The sequence below is a fragment of the Myotis lucifugus genome, unplaced genomic scaffold (genome assembly GCF_000147115.1).
Source record: "Myotis lucifugus unplaced genomic scaffold, Myoluc2.0 scaffold_19, whole genome shotgun sequence".
NCBI lineage: Eukaryota > Metazoa > Chordata > Mammalia > Chiroptera > Vespertilionidae > Myotis > Myotis lucifugus.
In genome coordinates, this window is record NW_005871067.1 from 10,366,945 (window position 1) to 10,383,553 (window position 16,609).

General features: G+C 43.7%; 1 protein-coding gene and 2 pseudogenes across 5 annotated transcripts in view; all 3 read left to right on the forward strand.

Annotated features, from left to right (window-relative positions):
* The first annotated feature begins 3,678 nt into the window (after window positions 1-3,678).
* TRPC4 (transient receptor potential cation channel subfamily C member 4) overlaps window positions 3,679-16,609 on the forward strand; it is a 252,306-nt gene continuing 239,375 nt past the window's right edge. For 2 of the 5 annotated variants that reach the window (XM_023751264.1, XM_023751266.1), the window contains exons 1-2: window positions 3,682-4,088; window positions 15,344-15,862. In XM_023751264.1, coding sequence (XP_023607032.1) covers window positions 3,711-4,088; window positions 15,344-15,862 — 897 coding nt within the window. In that variant the 5' untranslated portion in view covers window positions 3,682-3,710. Of the gene's footprint in view, window positions 4,089-15,343; window positions 15,863-16,609 lie in introns of all 5 variants that reach the window. The other 3 variants (XM_014452969.2, XM_023751265.1, XM_023751267.1) reach the window with 3 other exon arrangements.
* LOC102418113 lies at window positions 11,928-12,267 on the forward strand (annotated as a pseudogene).
* On the forward strand, window positions 12,401-12,746 carry LOC102430909 (annotated as a pseudogene).

The window sequence follows — 16,609 nt, forward strand, 5'->3', positions numbered from 1 at the left end:
GGATGCTGGCATAGAGTGGGAAAAGAAGACCTGGGGAAGCAGGTGACAGCTGTCACTTTAAGGCAAATATTTTAATGCTACCACTGATACATAAATGGGGCATTCAGGATCAGAAAATTTGAATGAGATATGTAACATCATAATAACCTTGATTTATTGAAATTTTAACTATACTAGAAGAAGAAGAAATTGTCCTTTTCATCTAATAATATAAAGTCTATTTCCATTATTCTAGTGAGTTAAAGAACTCCCAAAATAGTAAAATTATAAGAAAATTTTAAGCAAGTATTTTGCATATAAAAATAAATACATTTAAACACCAGCATTACCATTTACTTTCCTCTAAAATTTAATTTTTCTTTTTCTTTGAAATATTGGCATTTAAAGATTTCACAACACACTCTGTGTGCAATTGTGAAAATAAGTTTATATCATGCTGTGTAGTTGGTCATATTAAACATTTAAAATACCAAGACTAATAAAATACTTGAGAAAAATTTTCAAAATTATGGAATTCCAACTTTTAGCTTAGTCTATAAAGTCACCTTAATAAAATAGTCAATCTGATAGGCCAGAAAGGAACAAATTATAAAATAACAGTTTTGCATATTAGTTCCTGAACATAGGCATTTGAGAAATCATGATGAATAATTTAGACATCAAAAGGTAAAACTTAACTGCTTGATAACAGAAATTACTATTAGAGTTAGCATGTAAACAATGCATAATTTTCCAAATAAAAGCATTACATTAAATATAATCCCATGTGGTAATGCAACATATGTTTAATCTATAGTTAAATCATTATTCACATCAAGTTAATTTACTCATAAAATATTTGATCTAAAGAGATCAGTTAAGATGAATATGCATGTTCAAGTACCTAGAATGCTCCATTCATATTAATTTAATATGGTAAATGTTTGTAAATAAACATGTGACTTCTATATAAATGACATAGAGTAATAAAATGGTTCAGATCATGAGTATGAAATCAAGAACTATAAAAAATTATATTCAAAATATAATACATATTTCTGCAAATTTATGACATCAAGGTAATATTAAATCAATAGCTATCAACAACTTTTTTCTTATTATTCTCTCTTAAGATGATCTTTTATTTAAAATAATTTCCTCATTTTCAATTATATTTTTTTAAACATATCTTTTTTTTAAAAATATATTTTATTGATTTTTTACAGAGAAGAAGGGAGAGGGATAGAGAGTTAGAAACATCGATGATAGAGAAACATCGATCAGCTGCCTCCTGCACGCCCCCCAGTGGGGATGTGCCCACAACCAAGGTACATGCCCTTGACCGGAATCGAACCTGGGACCCTTGAGTCTGCAGGCCAACGCTCTACCACTGAGCCAAACCGGTTCGGCTTCAATTATATTTTTGCTATCACTTTCAAATAATAATACTTTTTATAATGAATATATTACTGCCTTGTGGTTTATTGTTTCATGACCTAGAGGTAATAGAATTTTTTAGAATAGCATGTTCATAATAAATTCTCTCTGTTTAATCCTTTTTTAAATCCTTCCTTTGAACATTGGATTGTCTGAGCTAATCTTGATCATTAATATATTGAGTACATATTCTTTCCTCTTCAATGAGCTTACTTATAAAAATAAAATTATGCTCAGTATAAAATTTTATTGACATTGGTATCATTAATTCACTTTGACACTGATGTTAATACTTACTAATATTAAAAATAGATTGCATGCCAAAGAAAAAGGTATGGCCGAAGCCGGTTTGGCTCAGTGGATAGAGCGTCGGCCTGTGGACTGAAGGGTTCCGGGTTCAATTCCGGTCAGGGGCGTGTACCTGGGTTGCGGGCACATCCCCAGTGGGAGATGTGCAGGAGGCAGCTGGTCGATGTTTCTCTCTCATCGATGTTTCTAGCTCTCTATCTCTCTCCCTTCCTCTCTGTAAAAAATCAATAAAATATATTAAAAAAAAAGAAAAAGGTATGGCCCAGATAGTGATATTCATAATTTCATCAGCATCTCCATGATTAGCAAAATTGACAGTGAATAATATATTTGAGTATCCCTGGTGAATCTCAAAGATACAGCCTTTGATTTTTCAAGGTTTTCTGCTGAAAATTATATGTATACTAGAGGCCCAGTGCAAAAAATTTGTGCACTCGGAGGTAGGGGGTCCCTCAGCCCGGCCTGTGCCCTCTCACAGTCTGAGACCCCTCAGGGGATGACCACCTGCTGGCTTAGGCCTGCTCCCTGGGGGATTGGGCCTAATCTGGCGATCAGACATCCCTCTGGCAGCCCGGCAGCCCTCGGGGGATGTCCACTTGCCAGCGGGGAGCAGACCTAAGCTGCAGTCGGACATCCTTAGCGCTGCTGAGGAGGCAGGAGAGGTTCCCACCACCACCGCTGTACTGGCAGCCATCAGCCTGGCTTGTGGCTGAGCAAAGCTCCCCCATGTGGGACCACAGTGACCACCAGAGGGCAGCTCCTGCATTGAGCATCTGCCCCCTGGTTGTCAGTGTGTGTCATAGTGACCAGTCATTCCCAGTCTTTCTGCTGTTAGGATCAGTTTGCATATTACCCTTTTACTATATAGGATAGAGGCCTGGTGCACGGATGGGGGCCAGCTGGTTTGCCCTGAAGGGTGTCCCGGATCAGGGTGGGGGTCCCGCTTGGGTGCCTGGCCAGCCTGGGTGAGGGGCTGATGGCTGTTTGCAGCTGGTCACACCCCCTTCAGGGTGGGGGTCTCCACTGGGGTGCCTGGCCAGTCTAGGTGAGGGGCTGAGGGCCGTTTTCAGGCTGGCCTGCGACTGAAGCTCCCAGCCTCCCATTTTTTCTTTTTTTTTTATTCTGGGATTTATTTACCTTCTATAATTGAAACTCTGTTGCCTTCACTGGTGCTCCCAGCTCTGAGGCCGCGGCTGGCTGAAAGCAGGTATCTGGGGTTTGTTTGGCTTCTATAATTGAAACTTTGTTGCCATCCTGCTTGCTCCAGCTCTGAGTCCGCAGCTGGCTGAAAGCAGGTATCTGGAGTTTGTTTAGCTTCTATAATTGAAACTTTGTTGCCATCCTGCTTGCTCCAGCTCTGAGTCCGCAGCTGGCTGAAAGCAGGTATCTGGAGTTTGTTTAGCTTCTGTAATTGAAACTTTGTTGCTTTTGGAGCTGTTGCTTTTGGAGCTTAGAGCAGGCTGCGGCAGGCGGGGAACCTTGGCTTCCTCAATCACTGGAGCAAGCAAACCTCTGCTGGCTTCAGCTGCGTGGCTGCTGGCCTCCATCTTTGTTGGCAGTTAATTTGCATATCTCGCTGATTAGCCAATGGGAAGCGTGTTGGAGGTACGGTTAATTACCCTTTTAGTCTTTTATTAGATAGGATAATATTCCATTGTTAGAATTGCCACATGTCAAAGTAACTTTTTAAAATAACTTGCAAATATTGAGTTCTTTTTATTCCTCTTAGATTAGGACTTTGCAACTAGTGTTTGCAGATAATTGAATACTTAGTAAATCAATTTCCATTGTTTATGGGGGAAAATTCACTATCATTACTTAATAATAATGGCATCATTATTGTTATTAACATAATTGTGAGATAAGCCTTGATGCATAATATTTAAAAAGTGTACTAACACTAATCGTTGTGGGTTTTTTGTTTGTTTGTTTGTTTGTTTTTGTTTGCAATTTCAGAGACAAAAAGAAATAGCATGGCATGAAACATGGCTCAGTTCTACTACAAAAGAAATGTTAATGCCCCTTACAGAGACCGCATCCCTCTAAGGATAGTTCGAGCAGAATCAGAACTCTCACCATCAGAAAAAGCCTACTTAAATGCTGTGGAAAAGGGAGATTATGCAAGTGTCAAGAGAGCCCTAGAGGAAGCTGAAATTTATTTTAAAATAAATATTAATTGCATTGATCCTCTTGGAAGAACTGCTCTCCTAATTGCAATTGAAAATGAGAACTTGGAGCTCATTGAACTACTCTTAAGCTTTAATGTCTATGTTGGCGATGCTCTATTACATGCAATCAGGAAAGAAGTTGTTGGAGCTGTTGAGCTGTTATTGAACCACAAAAAGCCAAGTGGAGAAAAGCAGGTATGTGGAAAAATATTGTTTTTAAATTATTTTACTTGCAGAAGGTTTCTATGGGTGTTCACATGCCCTCAAATACTAATAGAAGCATTAATATCAGAATTATTATGCTAGAAAACTGTTAAGCACACAGTTCATATCCTCCAACAGTTACTGACACCACTAGTTGTACCACTTACCCTGGCAAATCTGACATCTAGTGAGAACCAAAGCAAAACAAAGTAACCTATGTTGGCTTTCTTTACATTGGAAACATTTCTATGTTGTGTTCAACACAGAATGTTGTTTGGGACTTATTGTGTATATGTGGGTGTTTTTCCTCTTGCCTTTCATTTTCTGACATTCTATAGTACCAGGCTAAATTTTTTTGGTATTTTTCTGTTTAAGCTGCTTGCCCATTTTGAGATTCTGTATCTCACTGCAAAAGTGAATTGTGTCATCAAATTTTGATATTGTTCTTTAGCAGATTCCAGTGGATCCTCTTAAATTGAGACTCAATTTTTTTTAAGTTTACTAGAGCCCTAGCCGGTTTGCACAGTGGTTAGAGCATCGACCTAGGGACCAAATCCCAGGTTCAATTTCCAGTCAAGGGCATGTACCAGTGTTGCAGGCTCCTCCTTTGTCCAAGCTCTGGTCAGGGCACGTGCAGGAGGCAACCAACTGATGTGTTTCTCTCATAGTGATGTTTCTCTCTGTCTTTCCCTCTCTACTCTCTCTAAAATCAGTGGAAAAATATCCTCAGATGAGGATTAAAAAAATGTTTCCTAGAAAATAACTGACTAAAAATTTAATATCAAATTTATTAGTGGCAAAATTATAAGCTGCATCTTAATATCATCAGTAGAAAATTAAAATGGCACACAATGTGGTTTTATTTTTCCTCATTGTCTCCCTGTTTTTACTACTAAGGAAGTAGAGAAATCATAGACAGAAACGAATAAGGAATCTGTTTCTGTCTGTCTAGAGTAGACCCTTCCCTTTGTTACTGCCTTGTATGTAAATTGTCTATTTTATCCTTTTCCTTTCACACTGAACTCTTCAACTCCCCGAATCAAGTCTATCTTACTAATTAAAAAGACATTGAACCTACTATAGTAGCTCAAATATGTCTTTTAAAGTAAAATCTTATTAAATGTCTGTTATGACATCTCTAGCAAATTTTTCCCTCTTTGATACAATGCACAAATCTCTATTTCTGCAAATGATAGACTGTTAAAAGATGTTATATATTTTTAAAGCAGCGATTTTCAACCAGAGTGTATCACAAGAATTTTTACAACACACAATACTTGACTTTTTAGTCATGCGCAATGACCTCTTTTCCCTTAGATTATCAAATTAAAAAAAATGACAACAGCCAACACAACAGTAGCCTTCTGGTATGAATACCCTCCTTTGAATCATAAATATACAGGTCATATAATAGAGTTGCATTTTATTGGTCTTGTCACATAGTAAGGCTGCATCTTGATACCAGAAATCCTTATTTACAAGCATAGTCACCTGATTTTTAAAAACGTCACTTTGGAGCAAAAAGTCGTTTGCTCAGTGGCCAGTGTTCTCAGTGGTTTAGCATTGTAGACCCATGCACCAAGAGGTCCCTGGTTCAATTCCTAGTCAGGGCACATGCCAGGGTTTCTGCTGGATACCCACTAGGGGGCGTGCAGGAGGCAGCCTATGGATGTTAATGTTTCTCTATGGATGTTTCTATCTCTCCCTCTTCCTTCCTCTCTCTCTCTAAAAGTCAATAAATTCTTAACCGGTTTGGCTCAGTGAATATAGCATCGGCCTGTGGACTGAAGGGTTCCAGGTTCGATTCTGAACAAGGGCATGTACCTCGGTGGCTCAATCCCCGGGTGAGTGCAGAAGGCAACCACTCGATGTATCTCTCTCACATCAATGTTTCTCTTTATCTGTGTCTTCCCTCCCTTCTCCATTCTCTCTAAAAATCAACAGAAAAATATCCTTGGGTGAGGAATAAGAAAGCAAAATAAAAATCAATAAAACATTTTTTTAAAGATAGCTAATTACAATTATTATTTATTATAAATCAAACAAAATCATATATATCTTTATCAGATCGGCAAAATATATATATTTTTTGGTTTGTCACAGAATTTTAGTAATTAGTTTATGTATGCCATAAAATGAAAAAGTTTGAAAATCAATGTTTTAAAGCAAGCTTTGCTATAACTACTGTTGTCTTTGTTTTACTAGAGGACTTTCATCAGACTCCTTGCCATTATTAGAAAACATTTGTGGCTGGGTGCCTCCTGAAAAACTCACTGCATTCTCAGAAATCTGTGTTCTCTGGTCCAGTCTTATTTTCACCTCCACTCACCCTGTTTCCTTACCTGAACCCAAACTTTGATAAAACAACATTCCACAATAACAATACTTGTTTTGTTGCTTTGCTGGCTTTTTGTTGTTTGTTTCGTATTCAGATGTTTGTGCATTACCTTTCTATCATATTGCTAAAATTTACTGATAAAAAATTTCCCTTGATAATGAATTGTTGACACTTTAAAAAATATATGGAAAACTATGGTGAAATTATACTGAATTCAGAAAATCCCATTAAATTACATCTGTCATTTAAATCTACATTTATTATAGGAACTTATTTACTTGTAGTTTTTTAATGTTTTTGTTGATTTCAGTGAGACAGGAAGGGAGAGGGATAGAGAGATAGAAGCATCAATGAGAGAGAGATGATGAGAGAGAAACATCAATCGACTGCCTTCTGCACACCCCCTACTGGGGATTGAGCCCACAACCTGTGTGAGTGCCCTGACTGGGAGTCAAACCATCAAACCTGGGATCTCTTGGTTCTTGTGTCAATGCTCAACCACTGAGCAACACCAGTGGGGTTACTTATAGTTTTGATTTTACTAAATGTCTGCCATAGCAAATACTTAGTGTATAGTTATAGATGACCTCTTGTTCGGTTTTATTTAAAGGATTTCTTTCTCTTTGTAGTAAATATATAACTAAATTATTAGTTAATGTTATCTTTAAAATGAAAGATTACTTAAAAATAATGCAGTATGTATTGATCCTATTTAAATGAAATATACTATCTCACAAGGCAATACCGTTTCCTTTATTAGTGCATTTTAAAAATCGTGGTTGTTGCTATTTTTATCAACTAATTGCATATATTTCAAATCTTTATATCTTGATATAGTGTTTCTTATAAAACAAATTGATATTCTAAATGGCCAGATGAAATAAAAGCATGTAGGTTTAATTATTCACATGTAAAGCCTACACCTCTACTTAAAAGTAGTAGAATTGAAGTTTAATATTAGTGGTGTTTTCTGCATGCTTCTTTTCCTTTGATCCTATTTCCTTCATATTTTACCAGCAGCATATTTTAATGTGACATGTGTCATTTTTTTCCTGTTATTCCTGCTTAACTTATCCTTATGTAGCTTTTATTTTCACAGATGACACTGTAACTTTTTGCCAGCATGGAGAAATATTAAACCAAAAATTGTACAGCAGCATGGTGTAATGTAAGACATACAGACTTGGGTGTCAGACAAGTGGACCTGGGTTCAAAGAGCAGGCCTTTCACTTACTTTCTGAGGGAACATATGTATAATATGTGAATAATCAATGGAGAGGGTTAATGTACGTAGCAAATGCTTACTAAATAGTGCCTATTGAATTATTTTCCTCATTATCATTTCTAGAGTATATATAACCCAAAGGAAATTATGCATAAACACACTAGTGACCTGATTTACTAGGGAGCAATTGTTTATCCTATCTAATAAAGAGGGAATATGCTAATTGACACTCACACCATTGCAAAGATGGTGGAGCCCACAGCCAATAAGGAGGGAATATGCTCATTGACTGCCCAGCCCTCAAAGATGGCGGCGCCCACAGCCACATGATGGCAGTGCCCAATCCCCTCAGCCCCACTGTGGCAGCAGGCGTGCGGCAAGGCCTCCGGAGTCCCCTAGTTCCCTCAGTCCCCCAGCCTCCCAGGGCCGGCCCAAGGCGCAGGAAAGCCTTGGATGGCAGCTGCCCAGCCACCCAGGGCTGCCCAAGGCTCAGGTAACCAGGGCTGGCCATGGCTTGTGCTGCTGGCAGTGGCAGCAGCAGAGGGGTGATGGGGGAATCGCCTTCCCCTGATTGCCAGGTAGCATCCCACCCCTGAAGGCTCCCAGACTGTGAGAGGGAGCAGGCTGAGCTGAGGAACCAGTGCGTGAATTTTCATGCACGAGGCCTCTAATATATATATACTAGAGGCTCGGTGCACAAAAATTTGTGCACTGGTGGGGGGGTATCCCTCAGCCCCACTTGTGCCCTCTCACAGTCTGGAACCCCTCGGGAGATAATGACCTGCTGGCTTAGGCCCACTCCCAGGTGGCAGAGGGCAGGCCCAATCCCTAGGTGCCTGCCCCGTAGCCCCTGGTCAGGCTCAGAGCAGGGCCGATTCGGGAGTTGGGGCACCGCTCCCTGTCATGCACAGAGCAGGGCGGATCAGGGGGTTGGGGAGCTCCCCCCTGTCACGCACAGAGCAAGGCAGATCAGGAGGTTGCGATGCCACCCTCAGTCACAATCAGGGTAGGGCCGATTTGGGGGTTGGGGTGCCTCCCCCTGTCACACTCAAGGCAAGGTTGATGGGGAGGTTGTGGCGCCACCCCCTGTCACGCAGAGAGCAGGGCGGATCAGGGGGTTGGGGCACTCCCCCCTGTCACACTCAGGGCAGGGCCAATGGGGAGGTTGCGGCTCCACCCCGTCACACACAGAGCAGGGCCCATGGGGGATTGAGGTGCCGCACCCTGTCACACACAGAGCAGGGCCGATGAGGGGGTTGGGGCGCCTTCCCCTGTCATGAACAGAGCAGGGTGGATAGGGAGGTTGTAGCCCCACCCCCAGTCACACACAGAGCCTCAGGGAAATCAGGGGGTTTGGGCGCTGCCCACTGTCATGCTGCTCCAGAGGACAGGAGGCCTCACGGCTCCGCTGATCCCAGTGCTGGGAGGCCTCGTGGCTCCGCTTGACACCGGGGCAGTGAGGCCTCGCTGCTCTGCTAATCCCAGGGCCGGGAGGCCTCGCGGCTCCACTGATCCCGGTGCCAGGGAGACCTCGCAGCTTTGCTGATCCCGGGTTCGGGAGGGCTTGCGGCTCCCTAATCCCGGTGCTGGGAGGCATATTACCCTTTTACTATATAGGATAGAGGCCTGGTGCATGGGTGGGGGCCGGCTGGTTTGCCCTGAAGGGTGTCCCGGATCAGGGTGGGGGTCCCGCTTGGGTGACTGGCCAGGCTGGATGAGGGGATGATGGCTGTCTCCTGCTGGTCACACCCCCTTCAGGGTGGGGGTCCCCACTGGGGTGCCTGGCCAGTCTGGGTGAGGGGCTGAGGGCCATTTTCAGGCTGGCGGGTGACTGAAGCTCCCAACCTCTCCTTTTTTCCTTTTTTTTTTTAATTCTGGGATTTATTTACCTTCTATGGCTGTCACTGGAGCTGAGAGCCGGCTTTAGCTCTGAGACTCAGCTCCAGCTCTGAGACCTCGGCTGCTGAAAGCAGGTTTCTGGGCTTTGTTTACCTTCTGTATTTGAAACTTTGTTGCGACTCCAGCTCTGAGATCCTGGCCGGCTGAAAGCAGGGTTCTGAGTTTTGTTTAGCTTCTATATTTGCAACATAGTTTCTTAGAGTGCAAGCTCAGAGGCCAGCAGTGGCAGGCGGGGAACCTTGGCTTCCTCCATCACTGGAGCAAGCAAGCCTCTGGCTTGCTTCAGTTGCCTGGCTGCTGGCTGCCATCATGGCTGGCAGTTAATTTGCATATCTCGCTGATTAGCCAATGGGAAGAGTAGCGAAGTTACGGTTAATTACCATGTTTCTCTATTATTAGATAGGATATATATATATATATATATATATATATATATATATATATGATTAGAGGCCCGGTGCACAAAAATCTGTGTACTGGCGGGGGGGTGGGTATCCCTCAGCCCCACTTGTGCCCTCTCAGAGTCTGGGACCCCTCGGGAGATAACGACCTGCTGGCTTAGGCCCGCTCCCGGGTAGCAGAGGGCAGGCCCAATCCCTAGGTGCCTGCCCCGCAGCCCCTGGTCGGGTTCAGAGCAGGGCGGATCAGGAGGTTGTGATGGCACCCTCAGTCACGCTCAGGGTAGGGCTGATTGGGGGGTTGGGGCGCCGCCCCCTGTCATACTCAAGGCAGGGTCGATGGGGAGGTTGCGGTGCCACCACCTGTCACGCACAGAGCAGGACGGATCAGGGGGTTGTGGCGCCACCCCTGTCACATACAGAGCTGGCTGATCAGGGGGTTGGGGCACTGCCCCCGTCACGCACAGAGCAGGGCCCATCAGGGGGGTTGGGGCTCCGTACCCTGTCACACACAGAGCAGGGTCAATCAGGGGGTGGAGAAGCTCTCCCCTGTCACACACAGAGCAGGGCTGATTAGGGGGTTGGGGAGCTCCCCACTGTTATGCACAGAGTAGGGCCGATAGGGGAGTTGGGGCACCGCCCCCTGTCACACACAGAGCCGCAGGGCGATCAGGGGTTTGGGTGCTGCTCCCTGTCACACTGCTCCAGGGGCCAGGAGGCCTTGTGGCTCCGCTGATCCCAGTGCTGGGAGGCCTCGCTGCTCCATTTGACACCGGGGCAGTGAGGCCTCGCTGCTCAGCTGAATCTGGTGCCAGGAGGCCTCGCGGCTTCGCTGATCCCAGTGCTGGGAGGCATATTACCATTTTACTATATAGGATAGAGGCCTGGTGCACGGGTGGGGGCCAGCTGGTTTGCCCTGAAGGTTGTCCCGGATCAGGGTGGGGGTCCCGCTTGGGTGACTGGCCAGCCTGGGTGAGGGGATGATGGCTGTTTTCAGCTGGTCACACCCTCTTCAGCGTGGAGTTCCCACTGGTGTGCCTGGCCAGTCTGGGTGAGGGGCTGAGGGCCGTTTTCAGGCTTGCGGGTGATTGAAGCTCCCAACCTCTCTTTTTTTCTTTTTTCTTTTTTATTCTGGGATTTATTTACCTTCAGTGCTGTCACTGGAGCTGAGAGCCGGCTTTAGCTCTGAGGCTCGGCTCCAGCTCTGAGACCTCGGCTGCTGAAAGCAGGTTTCTGGGCTTTGTTTACCTTCTGTATTTGAAACTTTGTTGCGACTCCAGCTCTGAGATCCCGATTGACTGGTTTCTGGGTTTTGTTTAGCTTCTATATTTGCAACATAGTTTCTTAGATTGCAAGCTCAGAGGCCGCCAGCGGCAGGCGGGGAACCTTGGCTTCCTCCTTCACTGGAGCAAGCAGGCCTCCTGTTCGCTTCAGTTGTCTGGCTGCCGGCCGCCATCTTGGCTGGCAGTTAATTTGCATATCTCGCTGATTAGCCAATGGGAAGCGTGTTGGAGGTATGGTTAATTACCATGTTTGTCTATTATTAGATAGGATATATATATATATATATTGCAAATTAGGCCGGGAAACCGTAACTGGTCACCACTGGACAGGAGGAGGTTGCGCTCAGCAACAGGGGTTTGGCAGAACTGGGGACTGGCTCCCTTAGTAGTCCTGCAGGGTCAATCTCAAGAGGACAGGCAAGGTACCAATGTACCAGTGCTGCCAGCATGATCCCAACAGCACTGCCGGCCTCCTGGAACTTGGCCTCGGGCACTGAGGCTGCTTCCCCTCCCTTAGACTGGCTCCCTTAGTAGTCCTGCAGGTTGAATCTGAAGAGGACAGACCATGCACCAACAGACATAAATGTGAGCAGACAGAAGGAAAAAAGACCTTCAAGGCCTGTCCAAGGTGGATTTGCATTTAAAACCAAATGGGGCGGGGTCTGGAGCTGCGCGGCACTGACAACCATGGCAGTCTCCCCGTCGGCAGCATGGCTGAGGCTAGGAGTGTGAGGAGTGAGGGCCATGAAAGCTGGAGGCCTTGGCTGCGAACAGTCAGCTAATTTCAGCTCCCAGGTGGGTGTCATCAGGGAAGCCGGTGGAACCTTCACACAAAAAAGAGAAGGCTGAAGAGGAACAATACTTCAGAAAGTAGACTAAAGAACAGCTGGAAGCCTTGAAGAAACAACATGAAGAAGAGATCACTCATCATAAAAAGGAGATTGAGCATCTGCAGAAAGAAATTGAGCAGCACAAGCAGAACATCAAGAAACTGAAAGATCATGTTACTGCGGTGGTGTCAGGCTGAGGAACAGCCATATTTGCCAGTGCGCCCGAGCTGTCAACAACAAAAAGTGTTTGGGAGCTCAGCAGGCACATGGATGGGTGCACGGATGTCAGGACCACCCACCACGGGGTGGGGGTGGGGCAGTTGGGAGGGAATGTCTTACAAACCGAACTTGACCACACACATGCTCACTGCTTCCCTCAAGACCACTGGGAGCGTCCACCTGCCTTCCACCAACATGGCGACGTCCTCCCAGTACCGCCAGCTGCTGAGTGACTAGGACCACCATCTCTAGGCTACACGTAGGGAACAGAGAACAGCCAGGTTCCCAGAGAAAATATGCTGAGCTGTTGGCCATTATCAAAGAGCTGGGGAAGGAGATCAGACCCACGTACACAGGCAGCAAGAGCGCGATGGAGAGACTGAAACGAGGCATCATCCACGCGACAGGGCTGGTTCGGGAGTGCTTGGCCGAGATGAAGCGGAACACCAGGTCCTAGCCCCTGAGTCAGCGTGAAAAGCTTTCCATCTTCTTCCAAGAAGTGACAGCTCATTGCCCCCTGCCCCCCTTCAGATGAAACTTGATTTCAAAATGGTAACAGCTTGGTTTCTCCTCCCCGTACCCCTCCCGTGGTTGATCAGGCTCCGAACCTCCCATCGCTGAGATGGAGAAGAAATTTTTGCAGTTATTAGATTTACATATTAGTTAGGAACTACCCAGGGCATTTTGTGTGTTTTTTTTAAAGCATTGATTTACATGATGCATGTCAGTTACTTATCACAGCAAACTGTAATTGGCCTCCCAGATACATGTTTCTCTTCTGGATACATTTCTGTTACTCACATGGTTCTTTATGTCTCTCTTCTGAGCTGATCCAACTCTGAGGGTTTGTTTCAGTGAGTCCTGAGGCAGCGCTTTAGTAGCCAGTGCCTGTTTGCCACACAGTATAAATTCTGCTCAATGTAACTTTTTTTTTTTGCTTAAGCATTTGCATGAATATTAGTACTTTGAAGTTGATCTTTAAAATGCACAAGTTATAAATACATAAGAAAGAGCATCTTATGGAACTTTGCCTGACAAGGACCCCTGAAATTTCCCCTAAGGATGTATGTAGATTTCAGTTCCGCCTTTCCCATCAGTGGATCCAAACATCTGGAAGAAAGTGACTAATACTGTTTGCATCTTGTATGTATTTATTACTTGATGTAATAAAGCTTATTTTCATTAACAAAAAAAACAAACAAAAACAAATTGAAAGATCATGCTGATGCTTAAGTGCACACAGTTCCCCATAGAATGGCTACATACTGTCCACTTCTATGAAGACATAGTTCTGGTAACTAATATCTATCTTTGCTGCCAACAGATTATAATAAATTGTGATCAGTTGAAAAAAAAAACCAAGTGGGGTGATGTCAGAATTACCCAAGTGTGCCCCCAACCCCTTCTCCTGCCCAGATGCCTAGGGTCCCTTTACAGCTGGGCTGAGCCCAGTGCTGCCCAGTGGCCTGGACACCAGGCCTGACAGCCTCTCTGGCTTGACCCAAGCATCTAAAGTTCGCATTAGTTGCCAACTTAAGAAATTGGAGCATTCACATAAAATCAGGATTCCCCACTTCTCTTTCCAAGGTGGTTGATTGGGCTACCAACCAAGGGTGGTTGGTGTCACTTCAACCCTAAGAGGAATCCCCAGCTTGGGGGTGTGGTGAGGAGGAAGCTATCCGTACAGATAGTTCAGTTGTGTAAACTCCTGCTGACTGTGGCACAGCCCAACAGTGTGGCCGCTCAACTGCGAGGCAGCACAGCCATGAAACAGTGTGGCTGTTAAACAAGGCCCCTCTCCAGCTTTCAGGGGGCTTCACCTAGTCCAACCCACTGCACCCCACTCTGCCCTGAACTGCCCAGTGCACCACACTCTGCCCCAGTGAGACAGCTTCAATGTTTCAGCTCCAGCAGACAGAACACGTCCCAGCAGAAAGGGAAAGTGTAGCCCTGGCCAGTGTTGCTCAGTGGATAGAGCCTCTGCCTGAGGACTGAAGGGCCCGGAGTTCAATTCCTGGTCAGGGCCCATGCCTGGGTTGTGGGCTTGATCCCCAGTGTGGGGCGTGCAGGAGGCAGCCAACCAATGATTCTCTCTCATCATTGAGGTTACTATTTCCCTCCCTCTCTGAAATTAATCTATACTAATAAAAGGGTAATATGATAACAACTTCTGGACGACTTTTCAGATGCCCTTTCAGACAAAGCCATGGTGGTGGGGCCGAGGCAGAGGCGGTTAGGGGCAATCAGGCCAGCAGGGAAGAGCAGTTAGGACAATCAGGTTGGCAGGGGAGAGCAATTAGGGGGATCAGGACAGCAAGGTAGAGCAATTAGGGAGAACAGGCTGGCAGGCAGGTGAGCAGTTAGGAGCCAGAGGTCCCAGATTGCGAGAGGGTGCAGGCTGGGCTGAGGGCCCCCATGCCATGCACGAATTTCATACACCAGGCCACTAGTTTTTAATAAAACAATGGTATTTGCAATGTAGCATATCTTGTCATCTGGAAAATGTACCATAGAGGAATAGATGAAAATAGAAAACATGAGGCTAGACCTCCTATGTCTGCTGCCATCTTTAATCATTGGTTGGATGTTAGGAATTCAGAAGATAAAACACACACACACACACACACAAACACTAAAGAATTAAAATACGTTTATTACAGAGGAAAATTGGTTTTAAAACAAATAATTAACTATTTTTAATGTGTTTCTTAATTATTTAGGAAATCATCATCTGGGAAAGAAAAGCAAAGATTGTCAGAAACTAAGTTGGAAGCAAGAAGGGCTGTAACCAAATAGCGAGTTTCCATAGCCACTTATTTAAGATTCCTAAAATGTTGTAATTCAGATTAAAGAAAGAATAATGTATCATTATATAGGAAAGTTATTTTTCTGTAATTCTCTCTTGATTTTTTTGAAAAACAGCTATATCCCTCCACATAAAACAGGCAAAAGATTTATGAACTCTGTTCAACATTCTATGGCATGCTGTCTGAAATTCACAGGCTTGAACAAATGAATAAATATTCATTAAATCTGCTTTCCTCTTTTTCCTAGGTACCTCCCATACTCCTTGATAAGCAGTTCTCTGAATTCACTCCGGACATTACACCAATCATCTTGGCAGCCCACACAAATAATTATGAGATAATAAAACTTTTAGTTCAGAAAGGAGTCTCAGTGCCCAGACCCCATGAGGTCCGCTGTAACTGTGTTGAATGTGTCTCCAGTTCAGATGTGGATAGCCTTCGCCACTCACGCTCCAGACTCAATATCTACAAGGCCTTGGCTAGCCCTTCTCTCATTGCACTGTCAAGTGAAGATCCTTTTCTCACAGCCTTTCAACTAAGTTGGGAGCTTCAGGAATTGAGCAAGGTGGAAAATGAATTCAAGTCTGAGTATGAGGAACTTTCACAACAGTGCAAACAGTTTGCTAAGGACCTACTGGATCAGACAAGAAGCTCCAGAGAACTAGAAATCATTCTTAATTACCGAGATGATAATAGTCTCATAGAAGATCAAAGTGGAAATGATCTTGCAAGACTAAAATTGGCCATTAAGTACCGTCAAAAAGAGGTGAGTGTTGCCAGAATTTACCCATCAAAACACCATAATTTTAATCACAGTGCAGGAAACTGGTACTCCAAAATTAGGTATGAGAATTCTATTTATTTATTTATTTATTTAATATTTTCCATTACCATTTGTCCCCTCTGTGTATGAATATTTTTTATTTAACTGTTATGTGGATGATGTTTATTGTTTGATTGATATTTATTTGTCAGATTGATAATTATGAAATACATTGAAGAGTGATAAATGATTTTGTAATTGGTGATGGTTTAGTATCTGTTAAATGAACACATTTATTTTGGCATAATGCAAAAAATGAATAAATTTAAAATTTTTCAGACTGAGCTTTTTGGTTCTCTCATGTATAATTCTTGTTACTTTAGGTAGTCATGCATCTTTCTCCAAGCTTCTGTTTTCTCATCTACTTAATGGACTTCATATTTATAATATTTGATTATACATGTGTTTATACATATAAAAGGTGTCTCTCACAGATTTATAGAAACTGTAAAATGTTTGGATATATCTGAAGACTCTTAGTGAATTATAAGGTGTTATATTAATAAAATACATTATTAGAAGTTATTAATAAAGAAAAAGCCTTTGCCCCAACAGCAGATAAAAGTACTAAAACCTTTCTCATGTCTGGCTTAGTTTCTTGATTTTTCAGCAATAAGAGGTTAAGAGGAAACTCCAAACTTTTTTCCACCGAGGCTGCACTAGTTCGCATTCCCACCAGCAGTGTACAAG